Raw genomic sequence first — 23513 nt, forward strand, 5'->3', positions numbered from 1 at the left:
GATTTCTATATCTACATTTCGAAAAAATAAAATTCTTTACAAATTATTTATTCGCGAAAAATATATTCCCGAAGGGACCGCGTTTGTAAGGTGTCAGGGAGTAGACAGTCAAGTGGAGAATTGTACAGTCAATATCAAAAGCAAATGATTAAAGTGACACAGATTTGCAAAAAAGAATGAAAAGTATTTTCACAACAAAAAAAAAAAAAGCGGGAAAAGAATAATTTCAAAATGGTGGGGGAAGGGGCAATATTAAATTAAAATAGAAAAAAAAGTTATTAAATAAAAAAAGGAAATTAAAAATAAACGTTAAAAAAGAAGATTATTGAATGCGGTCAGTGAACTAGTTCCGTTTCGACCCTGACACTGCCATTGCCCCTTTGGTGTCGTGCGGGGCCGATTCGGACCGATTTATCTGTCACACACAAAAGAGGAACTAACTATCTCATTCTCTCTCTCTATCTCTTTCTTTCTTTCTCTCTCACAACAATATTGCTGGTTTTTGTAAATATCACAGGATTTACTTACCCCTGTCACTGGAGTCCATATTTCAAAAGGCAGTTTTCAATTGTCACGTGACTCGTAAAAATTTCCAATGAAAAAATTTTTTTTTCTTTTTTTTTCCCCGCGACAACACACGCGAAAATTTTTTTTCAAATACACAACCATATAATAATTACGTTGGTTAGAAGCGGCGGCTTATAATGCGCTCCTTCACGTTATAAACATGGCCGGTCGGTGCCCATTCTATACATATACTCACAGAAGAGAGCAGGTTGTCACACTCTTAGTACTATGGTGGGGTTCGTTGAACTTTTTGGAAAATATAATTTTTTAATAATTTTCATTTATTAAACAACAAATACACTTGTCACATACACATATAAAGCAACAATTCACATTAAATAGAAAAGTCAAAAAAAGGAGAGTTTTTTAATGTTCAAAAATTTTTCAATCAGATTTCGCCGTGCTCCAGATAAATATATCGAGATTATTTTGACTAGTACGTATTATAGTTCTCAACCTACTCAACGAGGGCAGCACTTATCAGTGAGCGACAACTCTCTCTCCTGCCTTAATCTTCATATTTTTCCTATATATATATATATATATATATATATATATATATCCAAACTGTCAAAGCAGACGACATTTTAAAGAAAATTTATAATTGATTATTGAAAATATATGTTTAAAATCATGTAAATTTTTTTTGATAAATTGGTAATATTTTTGTGTCTTTTTAACAGTGATAATTTAATGATTTTTTTCTTTTTATACTCTTAAGTTAGTTTAAAAAATGAGTGGATTTTGTTATTTTAGGTTATGTACGAATTCTGTGATTTTAAATAATTCTTTTTTTTGAATTAAACTCGAATTCGAAATGTTTAGAAAATTATCCAATGAATTTGGAATATTTGAAATTATTTCAAGGTAAGTAGTAATTGTAATGTCGTGAAAATTATTTATTTATAATTCCGTAAATTAAATTCTAACCTCTTATACATTTTAGAAATTATAATTTTTATGAAGCAATTTTTGTTCTTTTTAACTGTAATTTTTGATAAATAGATAGAACTATTTAAATTTAATGGAATTTTAAATACAATGAGAAAAAAATATAATAAATAGTTGAAATTGTTAGTATATATAAATAGAAAGAATGAAAAAGTAGCTGTGAAAAAATATAATTTTTGTATTTATAAAAACAATTATTATATAATAATAAAATGCTTGGTCTGTCCTTCTGTCCTAACTTGAAGTTGGCCTTTTCTGATTTCACGTGTTTTTTTAAATAGTAATCTTATGACGTGTCAAATTTTGACAATTCTTTTTCTCATTTTTGCCAAAGTTGTATAATTGTGTTTCCAAATTTCGGAATAAGTTTCTTTAAAATTCCAAATTTGAAAATTCAATTCACGAAGCTGAAGTACACAACGTTTACCAACGAAATTTTTTTTAAAGTTGTATATTCATTCAAAAATTCTATACAAATACAAAAAATTTATGATGAGAAAAAAGATGCGCCAGGAAATTTCGTACAAGATAGTAATTTGAAAAAAATTTATTTTTAAGGTACCAGGGGCCAACAAATACCTATTAAATATTAATTATAAAAACACAGGCCTCGAATCAATTTAAAGACATAAAAAAGTCGTTTTAGTCGATTTATACTCCAAAAAAAGTGGATTTGTTTTTTATTTTAACAAAAATATTTTACAGATTTTTAACTAGTTTTTTTCTAATAATAATCCTTTTCGAAGGGTTAAAGTTGAAATTTTTAGAAATAATTAAATTTCAAAGATATTGTTAATTTTCAAACAATTATTAAATTTTACAGAACTAAAAATAATTTATCAAACAATTTTTGGAAAACATTTTTTAAATTTAATTGAATTTTCAAAGATTTAAAATTGTGATTTTTGAAATTAATTGAAACTTTAAGTGTTTTGTAATTAAAATTTTAGATGATTTCACTAAAAATTTATTAGAAAATGCGGACAAAATACAATAATTTGAAAATAATTTTTAATTGAAAAATGGTTTCAGATAGTTGGAATTTCAAAGAATATTATTAAAATAGTTAAAAATAATTGAATTTCCTTAGAGTTATAATTGAAATTATTAAATTTCAAAAAATTTTCGATTGAAAATTTCAGAAGCTTTTAAATTCAAATTTTTGAAAATAATTGAATTTCAATTGAAATTTTGGACAATAATTTAATTTTAGTTGATTTTTGGTTGAAAATTTTGATAATAATTAATTTTGAATTGTAATTTTGGGTAATAATTGAATTTTAGTTGATTTTGAATTGAAATTTTTGAAAATAATTGAATTTTATTTGATTTTGAATTAAAATTTTTTTGTAATTTTATTTGATTTTTTTTTAAAATTAAAAACAATTGTTAAATTTCATAAAAATTTTAATTGAAAAATAATTTGAAATAATTGAATTTGTGATGAATTTCATTAAAATTATTAAAAATAATTAATTTAGTGAAGAATTTTAGTTAAAAATTTGTTAAATAATTGAAATAAAGAAGATCTGAAGAAGATCTGAATTTTATACTAAAAAAAATATATTTTATTTAAAAATTTGTTTAAAAAATGTAAAAAAAAATCGAAATAGTCGCATTTTATTAAAATAAGTCGAAAAAAGTCGTATTTTTGAAAAAAAAAGTCGAAAATAGTCGAAAAAGTCGTATACTTTGAGGCCTGATTTATGAAAATTTGGAAAAGAAACTAGATTCTATTATTGATTGTGGTTAAATAAAATTTTTAATGGCCCGATTTTTGTAAAACATTTTTTAAATTTAATTGAATTTTCAAAGATTTAAAATTGTGATTTTTGAAATTAATTGAAACTTTAAGTGTTTTGTAATTAAAATTTTAGATGATTTCACTAAAAATTTATTAGAAAATGCGGACAAAATGCGGTTTCAGATAGTTAAATTTTCAAAAAATATTATAAAAATAATTAAATTATCGGAGAGTTATAATTGAAATTATTAAATTTCAAAAATTTTTCGATTGAAAATTTCAGAAGCTTTTAAATTCAAATTTTTGAAAATAATTGAATTTCAATTGAAATTTTGGATAATAATTTAATTTTAGTTGATTTTTGGTTGAAAATTTTGATAATAATTAATTTTGAATTGAAATTTTGGAAAAATTTTTGAATTTTAATTGATTTTGAATTGAAATTTTGGGTAATAATTGAATTTTAGTTGATTTTTGGTTGAAAATTTTGATAATAATTAATTTTGAATTGAAATTTTGGAAAAATTTTTGAATTTTATTTCATTTTAAATAGAAAACTTGGTAAATAATAATTAAATTTTAAATTGAAAATTTTGGATAATTATTGGATTTTTAATTGATTTTGAATTAAAATTTCGGGTAATAATGGAATTTTAGTTTATTTTAAATTGAAATTTTTAAAAAATAATTCAATTTTATTGTGATATTTTGTTTTTTTAAATTATAAACAATTGTTAAATTTCATAAAAATTTTAATTGAAAAATAATTTTGATATAATTGAATTTGTGATGTATTTCATTAAAATTATTAAAAATAATTAATTTAGTGAAAAATCATTTTAGTTCAAAATTTGTTAAATAATTGAATTGAAGAAAATCTGAAGAAGATCTACATTTTATACTAAAAAATGTATTTGATTTACATTTTTTTCAAATGTTTGAAATTCTTTGCTAAATTAATTTTTTTTTAATTACCTACTTTAATACAGTTTTTCAATACTTCAGGGAAATAAAAAGTTTTTTAATTAAAAATCTTACACTAAAATTTTATTATTCTCTAATGTTTGTAAAAAAAATTTAATAATTTAAATTTATGAATGTTTCAATTTAAAATTTTCTGAAATTTAATAACTTCAAAAAAAAAATTTAACTCGAACTCTTTCAAATTCAATTAGTAAGTGAATAATTAATTTCTAATTCATTTGAAAATTTTTTTCTCAAATTTTTTTGTTTAATTAATTATTTCAACAGTTTTAATTCAATTTTTCAAAAATTCAATTCTTTCAATCGTTTTTTTAATTAATGTTTATTTTTACAACAAAATTGTAATTTTTGAAATCTAAAAAAATGCAATTATTTCTAAAAATCTTAACCGAATTAATTCAAATTTATAAAAGTTTCAATTAAAAATCTTCTGAAATTCAAATATTTCTAAAAATTTTAAATCAAACTCTTCTAAATTCAATTATTTCAAAAAAAATTTATTTAAAAATCTTCGGAAATTCAATTATTTCACAAATTTTCATTTAAATTCAGTTTTTTTTCAATTATATTTTAATGAAATTCTTGGAAAATTTAATTATTTAAAACATTTTTCGAAATTTTGAATTCGAATAATTTGCAATAAATCAGACTTGAAAAATTTTCTTTTTTTAAATGTAACTTTAAATTATTTTTGAAAATTTGTTTTGAAACTGAATTGAAATCTTGAAAATTTTTCTCACTTTAATTCGGTGGTTCATAAATAAAAAAAATTTTTTGAAAATATTTCTATGAAACATTCTTATTAAGAAATTAATAAATTTTATTTAATTTCCAATAATAAATTGTTAATAATAATAAAATATTTATCAATTAATTAAATTTATTGAAAATAAAAAATTGATTTTTTAGACTTTTTTTGTATACTGTAAATCGACTGAAATGAAGTTTTTTTTTTCTTTTAAATGTCGATCAGAGGCGTATAATTATAAAAAAGTAAAACAATAATTTTTAGAAGCAAAAGTTTGAATTGAAAATTTCCAAAATTATAATTTTAGTAGCATTTTTGGAAATTTTGATATTTTTCCAGTACTTTTCATAAAATTCCCTGTCTTTTCCTTCTGATTTTTCTTACCTATCTCACTGACTACTTTTATTAATTAATAATAATTGTAGAATAACAATTGTAATTTTTGTCTTTTATTTTTTTTAAAGGTAAATCCACAAAATAGAATGCAAAGGAAGTACAATAAACAATGTACGTGGCATTGAGAGTGATTTTTCATCGTATCCTCCGACTATTGTCAAGAATAAAATTAAAATACATAATTCTACTAATAATAAGTATTGCATTACTCGATGTTTTTGGTGCCTTCACTCACATATTTGAAATCACATATGACGAGAATTTTTCCTATCCCTACGATGGCGATATTCAACCATCGATATTGCTCCTACGTAATAAAGAAAAACCAGAATTATCGCCTATCAACGAGTACAATCAAACATTTATCATCACACCTCAACGTTCATGTAATGATGTTCAATATCAATCATTGCGTGTCGTTTATCTCGTTAAATCGTCCGTCGATCATTTCAATCGACGTGCAGCAATAAGAAGTACCTGGGGTTTAGAAAAACGTTTCTTTGATGTTTCAACGCGAACTGTTTTTCTTCTTGGCATACGGCCAGATGACGAGCAACTTAAAATGAAAATAAAACTCGAATCACAAAAATTTCAAGACATCATTCAAGCTGATTTCATTGATTCGTATTTTAATAATACAATAAAAACAATGATTGGCTTTAAATGGGCCGTTGAACAATGTTCAATGTCAAAATTTTATATGTTCATTGATGACGATATGTATGTATCAGTGAAAAATGTTCTTCGATTTGTGAGAAATCCAACAAATTATCCTGATTATAGAAAAGAAACCCGTCGATTTGGTGTTGAGAGAAAGAGGGAAATTCGTGAATTAGAAACATCGGACGATATGTTTTTGAATATTCAACGTGAGAGAAGAACAACTGTAATTGATGATATTGAATTAAATAAAACGAAAATAGTGAATTCGACAGAATTTGAAAATATAAATAATAAATCATTGATGAATGATAGTCGAGAATTGAAAAATTATACAATTATTTCTGAAAGAAGAAAACGACAAGTTTTTGATTTTGAATTACCTGATGATGTGAGATTGTACGCTGGTTTTGTTTTTATTTCATCGCCACATCGACATAGAACATCAAAATGGTATGTTTCACTTGAAGAATATCCCTATCATCTTTGGCCACCTTATGTAACTGCCGGTTCATATATTCTTTCGAGGGAAGCACTAATCGATATGTATTACACGAGTTTTTATACAAAACATTTTCGATTTGATGATATTTATTTGGGTTTTGTTGCAAAGAAAGCGGAAATTCAACCATTTCATTGTGGTGAATTTCATTTTTATAAAAAAGATTATAATAAATATAATTACAAATATGTTATCACGTCGCATGGTTATGAGAATCCAGATGAATTATTACAAATTTGGAATGAACAAAAAGCTTTAGGAAATGCCTAAAATTTTCAATTTCAGGGTGTCTTAACGGTCAGGGAAATCAGGAAATTTCTTTAATTTTCTCGAATTTTTTTTTATGAATAAATTAAAGTCTATCACATTCAGGAAATACTAGATTAAATTTTAAAAAAGCAGATCAAAATTGTTATTAAAACTGACTTAACAGTTTTATTTCATAAATTAAATTAACTATTAGTTTCAAAATTTTTTTTTTCTTTTCTCCCAAAGCAAATGCAAATTAAAAAGTTGGCCTTCACACTCAATTATTAAGCATTTATATATTCATTAAGTAAATAATTATTTACTACTATTTATTGAATCTAATAAATGATTTTTTAAACTTGAATAACAATTAATTAATTTTTTTTCAGTTAAATATTTGGTTTTTTAATATAAATAAAAATTATTCGATACCATTTTATTTTATCGGTTCAACTGGAAATAAAGTAAATTATTCATTAATACGAATAATTTATTATTTAATGCTAATACCCACACATTTAAATTATAAAAATTTTTACAGCGTCGAATTTTAAATTATCGAATTTCTATTTAGCAAAATTGTATATAAAGTGGATTTTATATTATGCAAAATTTTTAATTTACATTTAACTAAAATTCGATTTAAAAGAATTTCTATTTAGCAGAACTCTTATAGAGCATTTTTTCTAATACTTTTTTAAAATTTTAAATTAATATAATTTCAATTTAACGAAATCTATGTCTAGAAAAATTGACAAAAAAAGAACTAAGTAGAATTTTTCTTAAGGCCAGGTCCAAGTGAGGCAGCGCCATCTACATTGAAACTAAACTTTTGGAAAATTTTCAACATCCTTTTCTTGAAAACAAGAAGGTAAAATGCTTTTTCCTTTATGGATAATTTATTATTGGCAAGATATACACCAGCTAAAACTTTTTTTGAGTTAAAATAATAAAAAAAATTTCATGTCAATAAATTAAATATGAGCACTTTTTCTCACAAAAACTGTAACAGTACTTTCTCAGAAATTACAATCAAAAATGCAATTTCCATTTGGAAAATTAATAAACGCTAAAAAATACACGACCTAAGATTTACCAATCACGAAAATAACAAAAAAAATTTTATTAAATATTTAACATATTGATACTGCTTTACTGATTGTGACAGCCCTTTGGTAGATTATGTATTTCAGGTGGTTAGCAACAGCGCCAATCTCCTCCTTTCGGCAAAACTGCGAAACGTCTGGTGACATATATAACCTGCCAAACAGCTGTCATAATGAGTAAAATATGTTATTTTAAAATACTTTTTTTTCTTATTTTCGTGATTGGTAAATCTTAGGTCGTGTATTTTTTAGCGTTTATTAATTTTCCAAATGGAAATTGCATTTTTGATTGTAATTTCTGAGAATGTACTGTTACAGTTTTTGTGAAAAAAGTGCTCATATTTAATTTATTGACATGAAATTTTTTTTATTATTTTAACTCAAAAAAAGTTTTAGCCGGTGTATATCTTGCCAATAATCAATTATCCATAAAGGAAAAAGCATTTTACCATCTTGTTTTCAAGAAAAGGCTGTTGAAAATTTTCCAAAATTTTAGTTTCAATGTAGATGGCGCTGCCTCACTTGGACCTGGCCTTAAATGAAAATTCTGTTAAATAAGAATTAGTTCGAATTAAAAATTTTCTTTAAAACTTTGTTAATTAAGAATTTTTGTTAAACAGAAATTCTGTTAATTGTGAATTTATTCAATGACAATTCTGTTAGGTAAATATTTTGATAAATTGAAATTTACTAAAATAACAATTCTGTTGAAAAAATTTTTCTTTATGCAATTTTTCTTGACATATATTCCGTTAAATTGAAATTGTATTAATTTGAAATTCAATGTACTGGAAAATCAGCTTTATATAATTTTACTAAATAAAAATTTGATAATTTAAGATTTGACGCCGTAAAAATTCCTTTAAATCAAATAATGAGAATATTTATACGTCCGCAATTAATTAATTTATTTCACTTAAATATTTTATTTTTTACGAAACATTATTTATTTGGTTCAAATACATATGAAATTAGTGGATAATAGACAGATAAATGATTTAATTATATCATAATAAATTTTATTTGATCAAAATAAAATTCTTTTAGTGTAATTTAGGTCAGAGAAAAGTCAGGAAATTTTTTTCTTATCAGTTATTAGACACTCTGAATTTTGAATTTTTTTCGTGCAAACAAAAACAAATACCATATCACTGTATCCTTTTTCAACAAAATTTTATAAATATAAATATAGATATAAATAATAGAGGTTCATAAACAATTTTCAAAAAATCAAATGTATTTTAACAATTTTAAGGACCAAATATATTAGATTTTTCAATGATGACATTTAATTTTCTAATATTTAGAAAGCAGTGAAGAAGCAAAAAATTTGTAATTTATTAATAGGGTTGTCACAAATATTTTATTTTCATTGATTTTCAGGTAGAATTTTGCCTTTTCAGATAATTTTGAGGAAACAATTGTTTTTAAAGTTTGAAATAAATTTTTTAAAGAATTTTAAATATTTCGATTTAAATTAAAATTGATTAGAAACACAGAAAAAAAATATATTTGTAAATACCTTCAATTGTGACTGTAAAATTTTCTTTTTCAATTAAAATTCTTGAAAAATTCCAAAATTTTTGAAAATTTTCTTTTCAATACAATTTTACAAAATTCGGAGAATTAAAAAATTTTTCAATAAATTATTTTCGAAAATTTAATTATATTGATAAAATTGAATTAAAATTTATAATGAACCTAATTATTTTTTTTTCAATATCTTCCTTGAATAAAAATTCTTTAGAAAGTTTGGATTGAAAATTTGAAAAATTATAATTTTAGTATTATTTTTGAATATTTGATATTTTTCCCAGTAATTTTCATAAAATTCCACCTGACTCGTGGCAACCTTGTTTTGATAAAATTCCTTGTATTTTCTCTGATTTGTGACAACCCTGATTAAAAATTTTTCTTTTCGAATGATGAATGAAAATTATTTTCTCATTTAATTTAGCAATAATTTTAGTAATAAATTTAGTAAAAAAATTTCTAAGAAATTTAGTAAAAAATTTAGTAATAAATTTAGTAATTTTAATAATTAAATAAATGCGTAACATTTAACTATAAATAGAAAACACACATTTTCATTAAATAAAATATTCTTTCCATTGCTCAGAGAAGTAAATATAATAGAAATTAAATAAGAAATTATTTCAATTTAAAAGAAAAAGTTGCTGTTTTACCATAATTAGATAAAATTATATTTTTATATTTGTTTTTTCTATTTTATTTCATTTTTTTATACTTACGTTTTGCTTTTGTTTTTTTTTTAAATATTTTGTGATGAAATTGTTAAAACCCGAGTCAACGAAATGTTAATGTAATGCATAAATAAAAAAATTTTAATTGTTATTTTTGTAAGTACCTTTTTCACAATTCCAAATTTCGAAAAATTAAGTATAAATTACGAGCGTAGGCAGAATAAAATTATTTTAATTGAATTTATAAATTTTAATATAAAAACACATGTATTTTCAATTTCCAAATTAAAAATTCAAATCTTTACAAGAAAAAAAGAACAATAATAGATGGAAATTTATACAAAAATGTGTTGAGTTTTATAAGACATTTTTTGTTTAATTTTTAAATAGAAAAAAAAAACACGTTGAAACATTTTTTTTTTATATTTTAACTAAGTCTATGACTTATTTCTATATAACTATAACGTAAACAACATTTATGTAAATATAAAAATAAAATTATTTTCTCTCGTAAATAAAAAAGGGGGGAAAAAAAATGCAAAATAACATCTTCTCTAAATGTACAAGACGTAAAGTTAAAAGTGAAATGTATTGTAATAACTAATTTAGTCGGAATCACTATCAACGACAGCTTTAATACGTTTGAAAACTCCACTTGTCACTTCTGGTGGTGACTCTGATCTTCGAAGAGGTGAAACTGATTTTCGTTTGCGAGTACGAGTGGCACGTTCTAAAAAGAAAACAAATTTTTTTAAAAAATATATTTAAGCAGTAAAACATTTTTTATTATTAACGACATATTTTTTTTTTACAAATGTTTTAAAAACTAAATTAAAATGTTTTAAAATTGAAATTAAAATTAAAAGAAAAAAATCTTTAAAACATTTTAAGAGATTGAAAATATTAATTGAAAAGAAATTTCAAAATAAACTTTTCTAAATTAATTAACAAAAACTTTTATTTAATATCATGGGGATTGATAACAAAAATTTTGAATAATCTCAGCAATTTTAATTTAAAATTTATATGTACATAGCTATTAGGATCGCTGTTAAACTGGTCCAATTTTTGTAATTTCAGGCCTCACAGCATTAAAAAAAGGGGGAAAATGGGGTAAAATCTAAATGTATATATTTTTCTTAACCAAAATGCTTTAAAGTTGTTTTAAATTACACTAGCGGTGAAAATTTTCAGACCATCAATTTTCTTGATGAATAAAAAACATCTTAAAACATAGAAAGTATAGAAACCAATATTTTTTTCCCCAAATTTTTTAAAAGATGATCAATTTATAGAGAAAAGTGAAATTTAAAGGAGAGATTTTCCCAGTATAGTAATTAATTTTTTTTTTAAATGCCATTTTCAATGTTTTCTAAAAATTTGAATTGCATACGTCTAATAAATAAATGCTTTTTATTTTTTAAATTTATTTTAAAATTAATTTTCCACAGAATGAAAATTCTAAACTAATTTTTTTCTTGAAAAATGAAAGTAATTTTTTATTTTATCAAACCGAAAACCGTCTTGTAAAATATAAAAATTTATTCATATTTTTCAAAGAAACTGAAATTTTTAATAAATTTATATAAAATTTTTAAATTAATTTTCTGTTAAAAAAAGAATTCCGATTTTACTAATTCAGGCCTCGAATTTACTTTAGAAAGAGAAAAAAGTCGATATTTTTAATTTTTAATAAATTTTTTTCGCCATTGACATGAAAAAGTGTCTTTTTTGTGCCTATTTTGGGCAGATAAAGTAGCACTTTTTAAGGCAGTTGTTAATTTTTGCATAATTTTTGTTTTGCTTTTATTTTATTTATCAATTTTTATTATTTTATTTTATATACTATTTCATATATATTATATATTATATAAATATATATATATATATATATATATATATATATATATATATAACTATTCTAAAATTTAATTTTAAATAAATATTTTCTAATTCTATAATAAGGAATGTTTCCTAGGAACATTTCCATCAACTATTTTTTTTTAATTTCAGAATGAAACTGTGATAAATTTTCAAGATTTCAATTCAATAGGACAAATTTTTTAAAAATAATAATTTAAAGTTACTTTAAAAGAAAAAAAAATTCCAAGTTACTGTACAAATTCGAATTCAGAATTTTGACAAATGTTTTAAATAATTAAATTTTCAAAGAAATTGATTAAAATATTATTGAAAAAAAATTAATTTATCCATTGAAATTGTAATAAATTTGAATTCCTGAAAATTATTGAAAAAAATTTTAAATAGTAGGGTAAGTGCATCAATTACGGCGAGTGCATGAATTACGGCCCGTTCATAAAAAATAATTATTATTACTATTATATTTAATATAACTGTTGAAAAATGATTTAAAAAAATTATTTTCACCTTTTTTTTTGATACAGGGTGGCCGCAAAATTTTATTTTCAAAATTCCCTGACTTTTCCCTGACTAATTTTTTATTTTCCCTGACTAAAAAATTTTTGAATTATTTAATATTCTGCATTGCTGATTGAAATTTTTATAATGCTTTTTAAGTAACAATTTTATTCATAAAGGAAAATATAAGATATTTAAACATTGTTTTTTAACAAAATTTTATTATATTTAAAACTTTTATTATAAAAAAGTAAATACCTAAATAACATAACCTTTTAGTTTAATAAGTCTTAAATATCGAATTTTCTATTTCGAAAGTGTTTTGACTCGAATCGCGCCGTAATTAGTGCATTTACCCTAATTGGATTTTAAAGAATTTTTAATAAAAAAAAAAAAAATTTGAATTTTTGAAAAATTAAATTAAAATAATTGAAATAATTAATTTAACAAAGAATTTGAGTTAAAAATTTGAAAAATTATTAAATTTTTAAAATAGTTGCAGTTACAATTATTGAAAACAATTGAATTTCAGGAGATTTTTAATCAAAATTTTTGTAAATTTAAATTGCTGAATATATTTTTATAAGATTCAGACAATAAATGAATTTTAGAAAAATTTGTATTGAGAAAGTGTTTTAAATAATAATTTTTTAAAATAGAGAAAAAAATAGGGGAAATACTGTGAAACCTGTAATTTTTATATATTTGGATAAACTAAAAGTGATGTTAAAAAAAACTCATAATTTTTAATTTTACAAATCAGAAATCTTTATACTCAGCGAAAAAAAAAAAACCGTGAGTTGTTAATGTTCCTAATTTATGATCCGCTATTATTAATTTTTTTCCATATAAAGTTTTTTATTATTTAAAACAAAATGTTAAAAAAATGTTAAAATGTAAAGGGAATTTTCTTATTTTTTTTTTCTATTTCCTATCAATTTGGTGAATGAAATAAATCGAATTGAAAAATTACCATTTTCACGATCACCCCACTAGTGTAATAGCATGTTTTTCTTTTTAAAAAATGAAGCTAGAATTTTTGCACCATCTATGGATAATTTTAAATCTTTGACGAGATCGATAAATTGTTCTTGTGTTAATTTTTTTGGAATTATTTTTCTTCGTTGACCAGGTGGAATGTAATCTTCATCATTATCATTGTCATCAATACTTGTATCATCACTTTCTACATCTTCTACTGTTGAACTGTCAATTTCTACATTTTTTTGAACAAGAAGATGAATTACACGAAATTTCCGGCTTTTTTTTTTTGTGTGTGAAACACAATTTTTATTTCTGATTAGCTATCTCAAAATAAAAACAATCTTTTTAAATTTTAATTAGAACAGACGTCCGTTTGCAAATGCGAAAAATTAAGGCAATTACTATTTTTATTTCTCACTTTTATTCGAAATTAAAAAAAAATAAATAAATTTTATATTTTTAAAATTAAAAAAAAATCTACATAATATTAAAGAAAATATTTGTGAAAATTTCATTAAAATTGCTGAGATCATTTAAAATTCTTCTTAACACTTTCCATATGGAATTGTTTAATTCAATTTTTCAAAAAAAAAAAAAAATTTGTATAAAAAAAATTTAATCTATACCTTTTGAAATGATGTTACTTGTGTCGAGTGATGAGACCTCTGCCGCAATTAATCTTTTTTCTTTGGCTTTAGCACATTTTTGAAGTGTCGGTCTACCTTTGACTCCATTTTTTTCTAAATAATCCATCATTAATTCAACTCGTGCTTTAATTGTTTTGCAATCTTTCCAAAATGTATTATAATTATTTATTCTTAGACCAGCGGCACTAATGTATTTTTTCAATGATTTTATTTTCACATTGTCGTCAGGATTCTAATAAAAAAAAAAAGATACACAATTTTAACGTGAATAAATAAAATTGTTTCTTTTTTTATTCAATTAAAAATTAAAATTTTTATTATAAAAAAAAAGTCTGCAAACTTTTGAAGAAAATAGATTTTCAAAGAAATTATAAAATATTTAAATTGGCATTTAGACTTTAATAAAAAAAGTCAAATTTAGTTTTTAGTTTTTTTAATGGGACAAAATTTTTACTGAAAAAAATGAATTATTTGCATACAGAGAATTATTTTAATTAATAATTAATAAATAATAATTAATTACTTACGTTTTTTTTCTTTCCTTTCTTGTCACCTTCCTCTTCGCTTTCGTTTTCTTCATCGGATGACGATTTTTCATCGCTCTTTGTTTTATCATTTTTCTGTAAAATATAATTCAACATCAATAGATAATATAATAAATTTGTAAATTTAATTTTAAACAGACCCATGACTATCTTGAATTTATATAAAAATGTAAAATATTAATAATAATATTGCAAATAACTTACATTTTTCGAAGATTTTTTACTGCTTTGCTTGCCCTTTTTTTTATTCTCTTTATCGACTTCCTCTTCATTTTTTGAATTTGATTTAACAGTTTTTTTCTTTGTTTCCTTTTTCTGTGTTATTTTCTTCTTTATTCCATTTGAATCGCTATCTGATTCATTTTCACTTTCTTCGTCTTTCTCTGAATTCTCTTCTTCCTTCTTCTTTAATCCATTTTCTTCATCACTTTCCTTCTCTTCCGGTACTTTTATTTCTTTCTTCATCCCTTGTGCTTTCTTTTTCTTCTTCTCATCATCACTTTCTGATTCACTTTCACTTTTTTCGTCCTTTTCTTTATCTTCTTTTATTTTTTTATTTTCAATTTCTTTTTTTACATTCTTCTCAATTTCTTCATCACTCTCGCTTTCCTTCTTTTTGGGGGTTTGAATTTCTTTTTTCTTCATTGGCAACTTTTTCGTTTGTTTCTTTATTGGTGTTTTCTTTTTCTTCATTTCTTCCTCGCTTTCTGATTCATTTTCACTTTTATCAGAAAGTTCTTCTTTTTTATTTTCAATTTCTTCTTCACTTTCGCTTTCCTTTTTTTTTATTTCTTTTTTCTTCATTGGCAACTTTTTTGTTTGTTTCTTCACTGGTGTTTTCTTTTTCTTCTTTTCTTCCTCGCTTTCTGATTCATTTTCACTTTTATCAGAAAGTTCTTTTTTATTTTTAATTTCTTCTTCACTTTCGCTTTCCTTCTTTTTTATTTCTTTTTTCTTCACTGGCAACTTTTTTGTTTGTTTCTTCACTGGTGCTTTCTTTTTCTTCTTTTCTTCCTCGCTTTCTGATTCAGTTTCACTTTTGTCAGAAAGTTCTTCTTTTTTATTTTCAATTTCTTCTTCACTTTCGCTTTCCTTCTTTTTTATTTCTTTTTTCTTCACTGGCAACTTTTTTGTTTGTTTCTTTATTGGCGCTTTCTTTTTCTTCTTTTCTTCCTCGCTTTCTGATTCAGTTTCACTTTTTTCGTCCTCGTCTGAAAAATCTTTATCATTCTTCTTTTCTTTTATTTCTTCTTCGCTTTCACTTTCTTTTGTGACTTTTTTCTTCATTATCTGCTTTTTCGTTTGTTTTTTTGCCGGTAGTTTCTTTTTCTTTTTGTCTAAATCACTATTTTCAGAATTATTTTCATTTTTTTCTTCTTCATCGTCTTCAGAAAGTACTTTTTTCTTTTTTTGTTCTTTCATTTCTTCATCACTGTCTTCGTCTTCTGAATTTTTTGTGCTTTTCTTTTTTATTATTTTCATTCTCACTTGTCGTTTTGGTGGTAATTTCTTTTTCTTTTCATTTACATCACTTTCTTCCGATTCACTTTGTTCTTTCTTTTGTTTCTTATTCTTTTCCATTTCTTCTTCACTTTCAATTTTTGTATTTTTATTTTTTGTCACTTTTTTATTTATTTGTTTTTTTGGTTGTGGTTTCTTTTTCTTATTTTTTGCATCACTATCTTCTGATTCGCTATTTTCAACTATTTTTGAAGATTTTTCTTTTGATTTCTTCGTTTTTTCTATTTCTTCATCACTTTCACTACTCTCATCATCGGAAGATTCAATTTTTTTCTTCATTACTGTCTTTCTCTTTGCTGCTTGTCTCTTTGGTGGTGCTTTCTTTTTCTTCTTCTCTATTTCAGAATCAATTTCACTTTCCTCGTCTTCTGAATTTTGTATTTTCTTTCCTTTTTTCGTTTGTTGTTTTTTCACAGGTAACTTCTTTTTCTTCTTACCCACATCACTTTCATCATCATCATCATCATCTTCTTCTTTCTTTTTTACCATCATCTTCGTTTTTCTTTTCGGTGATTCGATATTTTTTTTCTCATCCTCACTATTTTCTGAATCATCATTTTCTGAAAGATCGTTTTCCTTTTCTTTTATATTTTCTTCAATTTCCATATTTTCTTCATCATTGGAAACTTTTATTTTCTCATTTTTATTTCTTTGACTTGAAATCTTCTTTTGATTCTCTTCATCGCTGTCTTCTGATTCACTTCCACTATTTTTCTTCTTTTCTGACAAATTATCGTCATCGTCAACTTTTTTGTTCTCAATCTTCTTCTCCATTTCTATTTCACTATCGCTGTTATCTTCTTTCTTTAATTTTTTCTTGTACTCATCTTCTTTCTCCTCAGTTATTTCGCATTTTTTTTCACCTGACTAAAATTAATAAATAATGATAATATTGAAATATATTTTTAATCCAAAAAACTCTTAAATAAAAATTTTTCGTTTCATTTTAATATTTATATTAATAAAAAATAATAATAACATGCATTTAAAAAAAAAAATCTTGAAAATAAAAAAATGATTTCATTAATTGAATATTATCTCTTACTTTTTTAACAGTTTCCTTATTTTTCACATCAATTTCATCGTCAGTTTCAGCGCCAACATGAAGTTTCATTTCATCGTCGCTTTCTGATTCATCTATTTTTTCTTTTTTATCCTCAGAAAATTCATTTTCTGATAAAACTTTTGCTTTTTTTAATGAAGAATGATCATTTTCATCCTAAAATAATTATATAGGAATAATATAATTTTTTATATGAGTAAAAATATTTTTTTCTATTAAAAAAAAAAAAAAGGAAAAAAAAGAGTTGTTTAAAAACTTACAATTTGCCTTTTTCGTTTGCCATTTTCGTTAGTTTCTTCTATATTCTCACAATTATTTTCATCAATTTTCTCCTTTTCATTCATAATTTCAAATGTTTTATCCATTATTGAAATTTATTTTAGTGCATTCTTTTCGAAATTTCAAATAAAATTAATAATAATCTGAAAAAAGGTAAAATAAAACCAATAGTTTTAATCTTTAAAACTGAATTGATAAACATTGTAATTAATAATTAGAATTAGCGACTTTTTGCCATTGATTATTAATTTAGCTAAAATTTACTAATTAACAAAAATAAAAATTTTTATTTAGTAAAATTTTAGTAATTTAAAAATTTAGTGAACAATTTTAATTAAAATTTTTGATTCGTTTTTATCATGTTCTTCAGAAAAATTAATCAATTCTTCCAATAATTTAATAATTTAAATATTTAAATAAATGAAAATTAATTTTCTTTACACTATAAAAGCAGTAAACATAAACAATTATTTTCATTTCATCTTATTAATATTGTATGTAGAGAATTAAAATTTTTTTAATTAAAACACTTAGCAAATTTGATCATTTTTTGGTAATTTTAATAAACTGATGCGATAATTTAATTATATAAATAATTTTAAAAAATTAAAAATATTGTATTTCACGTACATTTTTATTTTAATTCACAAAGAATTTATTTAATTTGTAAAAAATTGTATTATACATTTTTCAAGCATCGGATTATACGACTTTTTCCGACTTTTTTAAACATTTTTTTTTAATTTAAACAAAATACGTTTTTTTTAGTATACAATGCAGATCTTCTTCAGATCTTTATTTCAATTATTTAACAAATTTTTAACTAAAATTCTTCACTAAATTAATTATTTTTAATAATTTTAATGAAATTCTTCACAAATTCAATTATCTTAAACTATTTTCGAATTAAAATTTTTATGAACTTTAATAATTGTTTATAAATTAAAAAAAAAAAAAATTAGCAAATAAAATTAACAAAAATTTTTAATTCAAAATCACTTGAAATTTAATTATTTGCAAAAATTTCAATTATTTTTAATGATTTTTATAATATTCTTCGAAAATTCAATTATCTGAAAGCATTTTTCAATTAAAAACTTTTGGAATTCAATTTTTTTATGTGATTTCTAATATAAATTCTTCATCAACAGAAATCACTAAAAATTTCTCTTATTATAATTATTATCTGAAATTTAACACAATCTTTTGAAATTCAATTATTTTCAAAAATTTCAATTTAAAAGCTTCTAAAATTTTCCATCTTAAATTTTTTTGAAATTTAATAATTTCAATTATAATTCCAAATCCAATTATTTTTAATAATTTTTATAATATTTTTCGAAAATTTAACTATCTGAAACTATTTTTTACTTAAAAATGATTTTCAAATTATTGTATTTTTGTCTGCAATTTCTAATAATTTTTTTAGTGTAATCATAAAAAAATTTTTAATTAAAAATCACTTAAAGTTGAATTAATTTCAATAATCTAAATTTTAAATCTTTGAAAATTCAATTACATTAAAAAAAATGTTATCTAAAATAATTTGATAAATTATTTTTAGTTCTGTAAAATTTAATTATTTTCTGAAAATTAATAAAATCTTTTGAAATTCAATTATTTCTGAAAAATTTTCAACTTTAACTCTTCCAAAATTATTATTTTAAAAAAATTGTTATTTAAAAATCAGTAAAACTTAATTAAGTATTGCCAGAAATTTTTTTCACTATCAAAATTAAAAACTATGACAAAATTTTAAATTCGAATAAATTTCTTAAATCAGACTTGAAAAAATTATAAAAATGAAACTTTAAAGAATTTTTTTTTGAAATTTTTCCTACTTAATTAAAATTTAAAAAATTTATCTTAGTTCGATTCTGAAATATTCGAAATAAATTTTCTTGATAATATTTTTATACAATTATTCTCGTTACAGAATTAATAAAATGAATTTAATATCTAATAACTTTAGTTATTTAAAGTTTAATATTCATTAACCAATTAAATTTTGATAAAATAAAAAAAATCCTTTTTTTCGAAATATAAATCGACTAAAACGACTTTTTTTGTGCCTTAAAGTCGATCCGAGACTGGATTTTTCTAAAAATACAATTATTAAATAAAAGTTCTAATCTTGCAAATCTTCGAAACATCAAATTATTATTTTTTTCAATTTGAAAAATAAAATTTCCTTCTATAAAAAAATATAAATATGCTTCTATTATTAAATTTATCGTTTAAGTATTTATTACAAAAATAAATCTTATTTTTAGAAAATTACATAATAATAAAATGCTTGGTCTGTCCTTCTGTCCTAACTGGAAGTTGGCCTTTTCTGATTTCACGTGTTTTTTTTAATAGTAATCTTATGACGTGTCAAATTTTGACAATTCTTTTTCTCATTTTTGCCAAAGTTGTATAATTGTGTTTCCAAATTTCGGAATAAGTTTCTTTAAAATTCCAAATTCCAAAATTCAATTCACGAAGCTGAAGTACACAACGTTTACCAACGAAATTTTTTTTAAAGTTGTATATTCATTCAAAAATTCTATACAAATACAAAAAATTTATGATGAGAAAAAAGATGCGTCAGGAAATTTCGTACAAGATAGTAATTTGAAAAAAATTTATTTTTAAAAATTAATTTTTAAGGTACCAGGGGCCAACGAATACCTATTAAATATTAATTATAAAAACACAGGCCTCGAATCAACTCAAAGACACAAAAAAGTCGTTTCAGTCGATTTATATTCCAAAAAAAAGTGGATTTGTTTTTTATTTTAACAAAAGTATTTTACAGATTTTTAAATAAAAAATTTTTTTTTTAATAATAATCCTTTTCGAAGGGTTAAAGTTGAAATTTTTAGAAATAATTAAATTTCAAAAGATATTGTTAATTTTCAAAGAATTATTAAATTTTACAGAACTAAAAATAATTTATCAAACAATTTTTGGAAAACATTTTTTAAATTTAATTGAATTTTCAAAGATTTAAAATTGAGATTTTTGAAATTAATTGAAACTTTAAGTGTTTTGTAATTAAAATTTTAGATGATTTCACTAAAAATTTATTAGAAAATGCGGACAAAATATAATAATTTGAAAATCATTTTTAATTGAAAAATGGTTTTAGATAGTTGAAATTTCACAGAATATTATTAAAATAGTTAAAAATAATTGAATTATTAAAAATTATTAAATTTCAAAAAAAAAATTTCGATGGAAAATTTTAGAAATAATTAAATTTTTCGATGCTTTTAAATTCAAATGATTGAAAATTCAATTAATTTTGAATTCAAATTTTTGAGAATAATGAAATTTTATTTGATTTTAAATTGAAAATTTTTGGGAAATAATTGAATTTTAGTTGTTTTTGGATTGAAAATTTTGAAAATAATTTAATTTTGTTTGATTTTGGATTGAAAAGTTTGTAAATAATTAAATTTTAGTTGATTTTGGATTGCAATTTTGGAAAATAATCGAATTTCAATTAAAATTTTGGAAAATAATTGAATTAAAATTGAAAGTGAGGGGAATTTTTATAGTGATGTATTGGACTCTTTTTTGGAGTTAGCTTAGATAGGTTTACTGCTAAGCTGCGTGAAACCGTTCTTAAAATTTAATAATAATTTATAATAACTATGGCCATAATATGTTAATATGTTAATCTTTAGTTGTTTTTTTTTATATGACAAAATTATTGTCTACAATTTAAACTTTATAATGGGTTTATCACCCGTCTGTAATTCTAAATAAATAAATAAATAAAATAATTGAATTTTAATTGAAATTTTGAAAAATAATTGAAATTAGTTTATTTTTAATTGAAATTTTATAAAATAATTGAATTTTAATTAAAATTTTGAAAAATAACTGAATTTTATTTCATTTTGGATGCAAATTTAGAAAATAATTGTATTTAATTGAAATTTTGGATAATAATTTAATGGAAGTTCAATTGTGATTGAAAATTTGGATAATTAATTTTGAATAGAAATTTTATAAAATAATTGAATTTCAATTAAAATTTTTGAAAATAATTGAATTTCAATTGTAATTTTGGAAAATTATTGAATTTTAGTTGATTTTCAATTGAAATTTTGGAAAATAATTCAATTTTAGTTAATTATCAATTGAAATTTTGGAAAATAATTGATTTTGAATTGAAAATTTGGAAAATAATTGATTTTAAATCGAAAATTTTGAAAATAATTGAATTTTAGTTGATTTTATATTGCAAATTTTGAAAATAATTGAATTTCAGTATATTTTGAATTGAAAATTTTGTGAACTAATTGAATTTTAATTGAAATTGGATAATAATTGAATTTAAATTAATTTTTGATTGAAAATTTGGATAATAAAATTTTGAATAGAAATTTTAGAAAATAATTGAATTTTATTTCATTTTAAATTGAAAACTTAATAATTAAATTTTAAATTGAAAATTTTGGATAATTATTGGATTTTTAATTGATTTTGAATTAAAATTTCGGGTAATAATTGAATTTTAGTTTATTTTGAATTGAAATTTTTAAAAAATAATTAAATTTTATTGTGATATTTGTTTTTTAAATTATAAACAATTGTTAAATTTCATAAAAATTTTAATTGAAAAATAATTTTGATATAATTGAATTTGTGATGTATTTCATCAAAAATATTAAAAATAATTAATTTAGTGAAGAATCATTTTAGTTCAAAATTTGTTAAATAATTGAATTGAAGAAGATCTGAAGAAGATCTACATTTTATACTAAAAAAATGTATTTTATTTACATTTTTTTTTTAATGTAAATAAAAAATGGCGCATTTTATTAAAATAAGTCGATAAAAGTCGTATTTTTGAAAAAAGTCGGAAAAAGTCGTATAATCCGAGGCCTGTAAACATATAATTTTCATTATTATCATTTAATATGTAATAATATTCTAATAAATTAAATTATTATTGATAATATTAATCTTTAATTTCTTTATAACAAACAATTAAATACTCAATTTGACGCGCTTACGCGCGTTTAATTTTACTAGTTATTTAATAAAAGTTCTAATATTGCAAAATCTTCGAAATATCAAATTATTATTTTTTTTAAATTTTAAAATAAAAATTTCCTTCTATAAAAAATATAAGTTTAAGTATTTATTACAAAAATAAATCTTATTTTTTAGAAAATTATTAATATTTTTATAAATTTATCAAATATTATACAAAAAATAAAGAAATAATAAATTTTTATTTTAAGTGAAAAAAAATTTCCTTTTTTAACTGAAAATAAAATAGTATTTATTTATTAAAGGAAAAATAATTTTTATAAATAGATAATTTATTATTATTATTATTGAACAGTTAAAATTGCAATTTTAAAAATTTTTCATGTCAAAATTTAATGCATATTAAGTAAATATAAAAAAAAAATTGAGGTTATTTTTTCTCACAATAGAACAAAATTCGAAGAAAAAAAAATTTTCTACTACAATTTACATATTATTTCTACTTATAAATGAAAAATTAATGCAATATAGTTTTTAAAAAAAATTATTTATATTATAAATAAATTATTTAACTTACCGAAATTTTTTAAGATGTTATTAATTTCCAAAATAAATGATAAAATGTGTCATTCAGATGAAAACATTTTTTAACGATAAATAAAAAAAAACAGAAATACCTATATAAGTTTTTTTTTTAGAGAACAAAAATGATGATTTATGAACACTGGCGAAAAATGAATCCGGCGCAATTATTTTTATGTTTATAAAATGAAACAATTCTTTGAATAATTATTTCACTAATTATTGTATATATATAACATTTATATGAGACAACTTTTAATGCCTAGTTATTTAAATAATAATATATTCACATTTAATAATAATGCTTCAACTATCTTTGATGTTTCACATTAAAAAACATGTGACGCATGAACAAGAGAAAACCGCCAAAACAAAATTATAAAAATCAGGGTTAAGAAATAATGACGCTC

General features: G+C 21.4%; 3 protein-coding genes across 6 annotated transcripts in view; 1 reads left to right on the forward strand and 2 right to left on the reverse strand.

The window, feature by feature from the left end:
• The window catches only part of LOC127285759 (retinoic acid receptor RXR), a 92991-nt gene extending 92023 nt beyond the window's left edge, over positions 1 to 968 (reverse strand). For both annotated transcript variants that reach the window (XM_051311934.1, XM_051311935.1), the window contains exon 1: positions 529 to 968. In XM_051311934.1, the coding sequence (XP_051167891.1) occupies positions 529 to 547 (19 nt within the window). In that variant the 5' untranslated portion in view covers positions 548 to 968. The remainder of the gene's footprint in view (positions 1 to 528) is intronic.
• On the forward strand, positions 871 to 7171 carry LOC127285758 (beta-1,3-galactosyltransferase brn). Of its 3 annotated transcripts, none has more exons than XM_051311931.1 (3): positions 890 to 1003; positions 1324 to 1434; positions 5459 to 7171. In XM_051311931.1, the coding sequence occupies exon 3, from the start codon at positions 5500 to 5502 to the stop codon at positions 6820 to 6822; it is 1323 nt and encodes a 440-aa protein (XP_051167888.1). In that variant the 5' UTR covers positions 890 to 1003; positions 1324 to 1434; positions 5459 to 5499; the 3' UTR covers positions 6823 to 7171. The 3 variants fall into 3 exon arrangements, with proteins under 3 accessions (XP_051167889.1, XP_051167888.1, XP_051167887.1); XM_051311930.1 differs by lacking the exon at positions 890 to 1003 and adding an exon at positions 1103 to 1224; XM_051311932.1 differs by lacking the exon at positions 1324 to 1434 and having other exon boundaries at positions 871 to 1003.
• Positions 7172 to 10461: 3290 nt separating this feature from the next.
• Positions 10462 to 23478, reverse strand: LOC127285740 (ABC transporter F family member 4-like). The gene is made up of 7 exons (XM_051311884.1): positions 23099 to 23478; positions 17511 to 17672; positions 17233 to 17406; positions 14871 to 17054; positions 14649 to 14741; positions 14101 to 14353; positions 10462 to 10841 (listed from the first exon to the last, which is right to left on the reverse strand). Exons 2-7 carry the CDS (start codon positions 17613 to 17615, stop codon positions 10717 to 10719), a joined length of 2934 nt encoding a protein of 977 aa, XP_051167841.1. The 5' UTR covers positions 17616 to 17672; positions 23099 to 23478; the 3' UTR covers positions 10462 to 10716.
• Between the last annotated feature and the right edge of the window lie 35 nt (positions 23479 to 23513).

This window comes from Leptopilina boulardi, unplaced genomic scaffold (genome assembly GCF_019393585.1).
Source record: "Leptopilina boulardi isolate dan_hultmark-lab unplaced genomic scaffold, ZJU_Lbou_2.1 LbouV2_341, whole genome shotgun sequence".
NCBI lineage: Eukaryota > Metazoa > Arthropoda > Insecta > Hymenoptera > Figitidae > Leptopilina > Leptopilina boulardi.